This window comes from Bos grunniens, chromosome 15 (genome assembly GCF_055505025.1).
Source record: "Bos grunniens cultivar Pamir isolate PY7600 chromosome 15, Bosgru_T2T1.0, whole genome shotgun sequence".
NCBI lineage: Eukaryota > Metazoa > Chordata > Mammalia > Artiodactyla > Bovidae > Bos > Bos grunniens.
This window is the reverse complement of record NC_141179.1, coordinates 49,083,815-49,086,086: the sequence shown is the minus strand read 5'-3', so window position 1 is coordinate 49,086,086 and position 2,272 is coordinate 49,083,815. Positions and strand designations below refer to the sequence as shown.

General features: G+C 41.1%; 1 protein-coding gene across 1 annotated transcript; it reads right to left on the bottom strand.

Annotated features, from left to right (window-relative positions):
• Positions 1–945: 945 nt before the first annotated feature.
• On the bottom strand, positions 946–1,899 carry OR51V1 (olfactory receptor family 51 subfamily V member 1). Its single transcript, XM_086342015.1, has one exon. It carries the CDS (start codon positions 1,888–1,890, stop codon positions 946–948), a length of 945 nt encoding a protein of 314 aa, XP_086198141.1. The 5' UTR covers positions 1,891–1,899.
• Positions 1,900–2,272: the final 373 nt, after the last annotated feature.

The window sequence follows — 2,272 nt, the reverse complement described above, 5'->3', positions numbered from 1 at the left end:
AGTCAACAGTTCGAAGCAGGTGGTCAAATTATTGGAACTTCAGCTTCAGCATCAGTCCTTCCAAAGAGTATTCAGAGTTGATTTCCTTTTAGGTTGACTGGTTTCATCCCCTTGCATTCCAAGAGTCTTCTCCAGCACCACAGTTTGAAAGCATCGATTCTTTGGTACTCTGCCTTCTTTATGGTCCAGCTCTCACAGCCATACATGGCTACCGGAAAGACCATAGCCTTGACTATGCAGACCTTTGTTGGCAAAGTGATGTCCTTGCTTTTTAACACACTGTCTACATTTTGTTATAGCTTTCCTGCCAAGAAGCAACTGTTTTCTAATTTCATGGCTGCCATCACCATCTGCAGTAATTTTAGGGCCCAAGAAGAGAAAATCTGTCAATGTTTCCATCTCTTCCCCCTCTATTCACTATGAAAAATACTAGTGGACAATTCTGGTCCAGACAATCTTTACAAAATTTCTGTCAGTTGGTATTTTCCCCATTTTAAAGATTAAGTAACTGGATCTCAGATAATCTAAAATGCTTCAAGTTACCCACTTTTGAAACTTAAAGACCAAGTTTTTGAATCTGACTTTGTTTCCATGCAAAAAAGTGCTCAAAAAGCCATTCTGGGCATGTTAAATAGGTTTATACATTTTTGAATATGGTAACAATTATGGCATTACCTATGTCTGTCTTGTTTACACAAATTTAGAAGAAATCCATGGAATGCTTCAGATAGAATTTCCTACCTCCATCCTAAAAACAGCTGACTTCCAAGTCATAGGCTAGGATGGAACTTGTTTGAGGTGATTATCTACATTTAAAGTGTGTTTTAAAATCAAGGATCATGGGTTCAGGGCTAAAGTCTTAATTCCAACAAAGTGTATTTTTGTACTGATATTTGCTTGTTTATTTTTATTGTTGCTATTTTGGTTTTTGAACACTGTAATATCTCAACATATTTTTAGAGAAAAGAGTCTGAGCATTCTGCTACGAATCTGCTGGATCTTGACACTGTAGATGATAGGGTTCATCAGAGGTGGAAAAAGGATGTAGATGTTGCCCATAAGGACATGGACCACTGGAGAGAGATACTTGCCAAATCGGTGCACCATTGTAAGGCTAATGATAGGAATGTAGAACACGAGGACAGCACAAACGTGGGAGATGCACGTCTGAAATGACTTATGCCGTTCCTCCCGAGAAGCAATTGCCAGAACTGACTTAAGAATCAGGACATAGGAGAAGAGGATAAGTACAGCATCCAACAATAGTGTGCAAATAACCAGCATCAGGGCATAGTAGCTATTGAATCGAATGTCTGAGCAGGCTAGGCGGAGAAGGTCTTGGTGCAGGCAGAATGAGTGAGAGAGGATGTGGGGACGGCAGTAGTGGAAGTATTTCAAACAGATAATAGGGGGTGTAATAAAGAAGAAACTCCTACCTAAAATGGTGAGTCCGATTTTGATAATTCTGGAATTAGTCAGGATAGAGGAATAACGCAGTGGATTGCAAATTGCAGTGTACCGGTCAAAGGCCATAGTTAGGAGAACAGAGGATTCCATGAAGGACAGACCATGGATGAAATAGGCCTGGGTAATGCAGGAATCCAGGCTGATCTCTTGAATTAACCCCAACAGGATCCCTAGCACTGTGTTCACTGTGGACAGTCCCATACACAAATCAGTGATAGCCAGCATGGCCAGGAAGTAGAACATGGGCTGATGCAGGCTAGGTTCAGTCCAGATTACGTACAGCACCAGGCAGTTACCCAAAAGAACAACAGCATAAATGGTGGAGAAGGGAACAGAGATCCAGGGATATTGCTGCTCCAGACCAGAAAATCCAGTGAGAAGGAAGGAGGAGGAATTAGTGCTGGGGCTTACTAAAGCTATCATTCTGGATCTGAGATAATTTTTCGAGGCAGCCAGAAAGTATTTTTCAATGAGAATGCTCAGATGAGGTAGAATTTCTAAGTAAACAAAATTATGCTAAAAGTTAACTAACTTTACATAATGTGGCCAAGCAACTCTGTCCTTTAGAGGCATATGTATCTGTCGGCTGGAAGAGAATGGTGGTCTCCTGATGTCACTTAAGTGTCGTTATTCATCCACTGGCGGACCTTAGAAGACACCTGTAACGATGAACAGACTGGAGCAGGAAACTAATTTTCGGAAGGATATGTTTTCTGGGACATTTTCCCAGGGATGCCGGTGAGATGGTATACCTATAAAATTGAGAGAGAAGATTCTCGAAAGAATTCTTAGTTTTCTCCTTCCA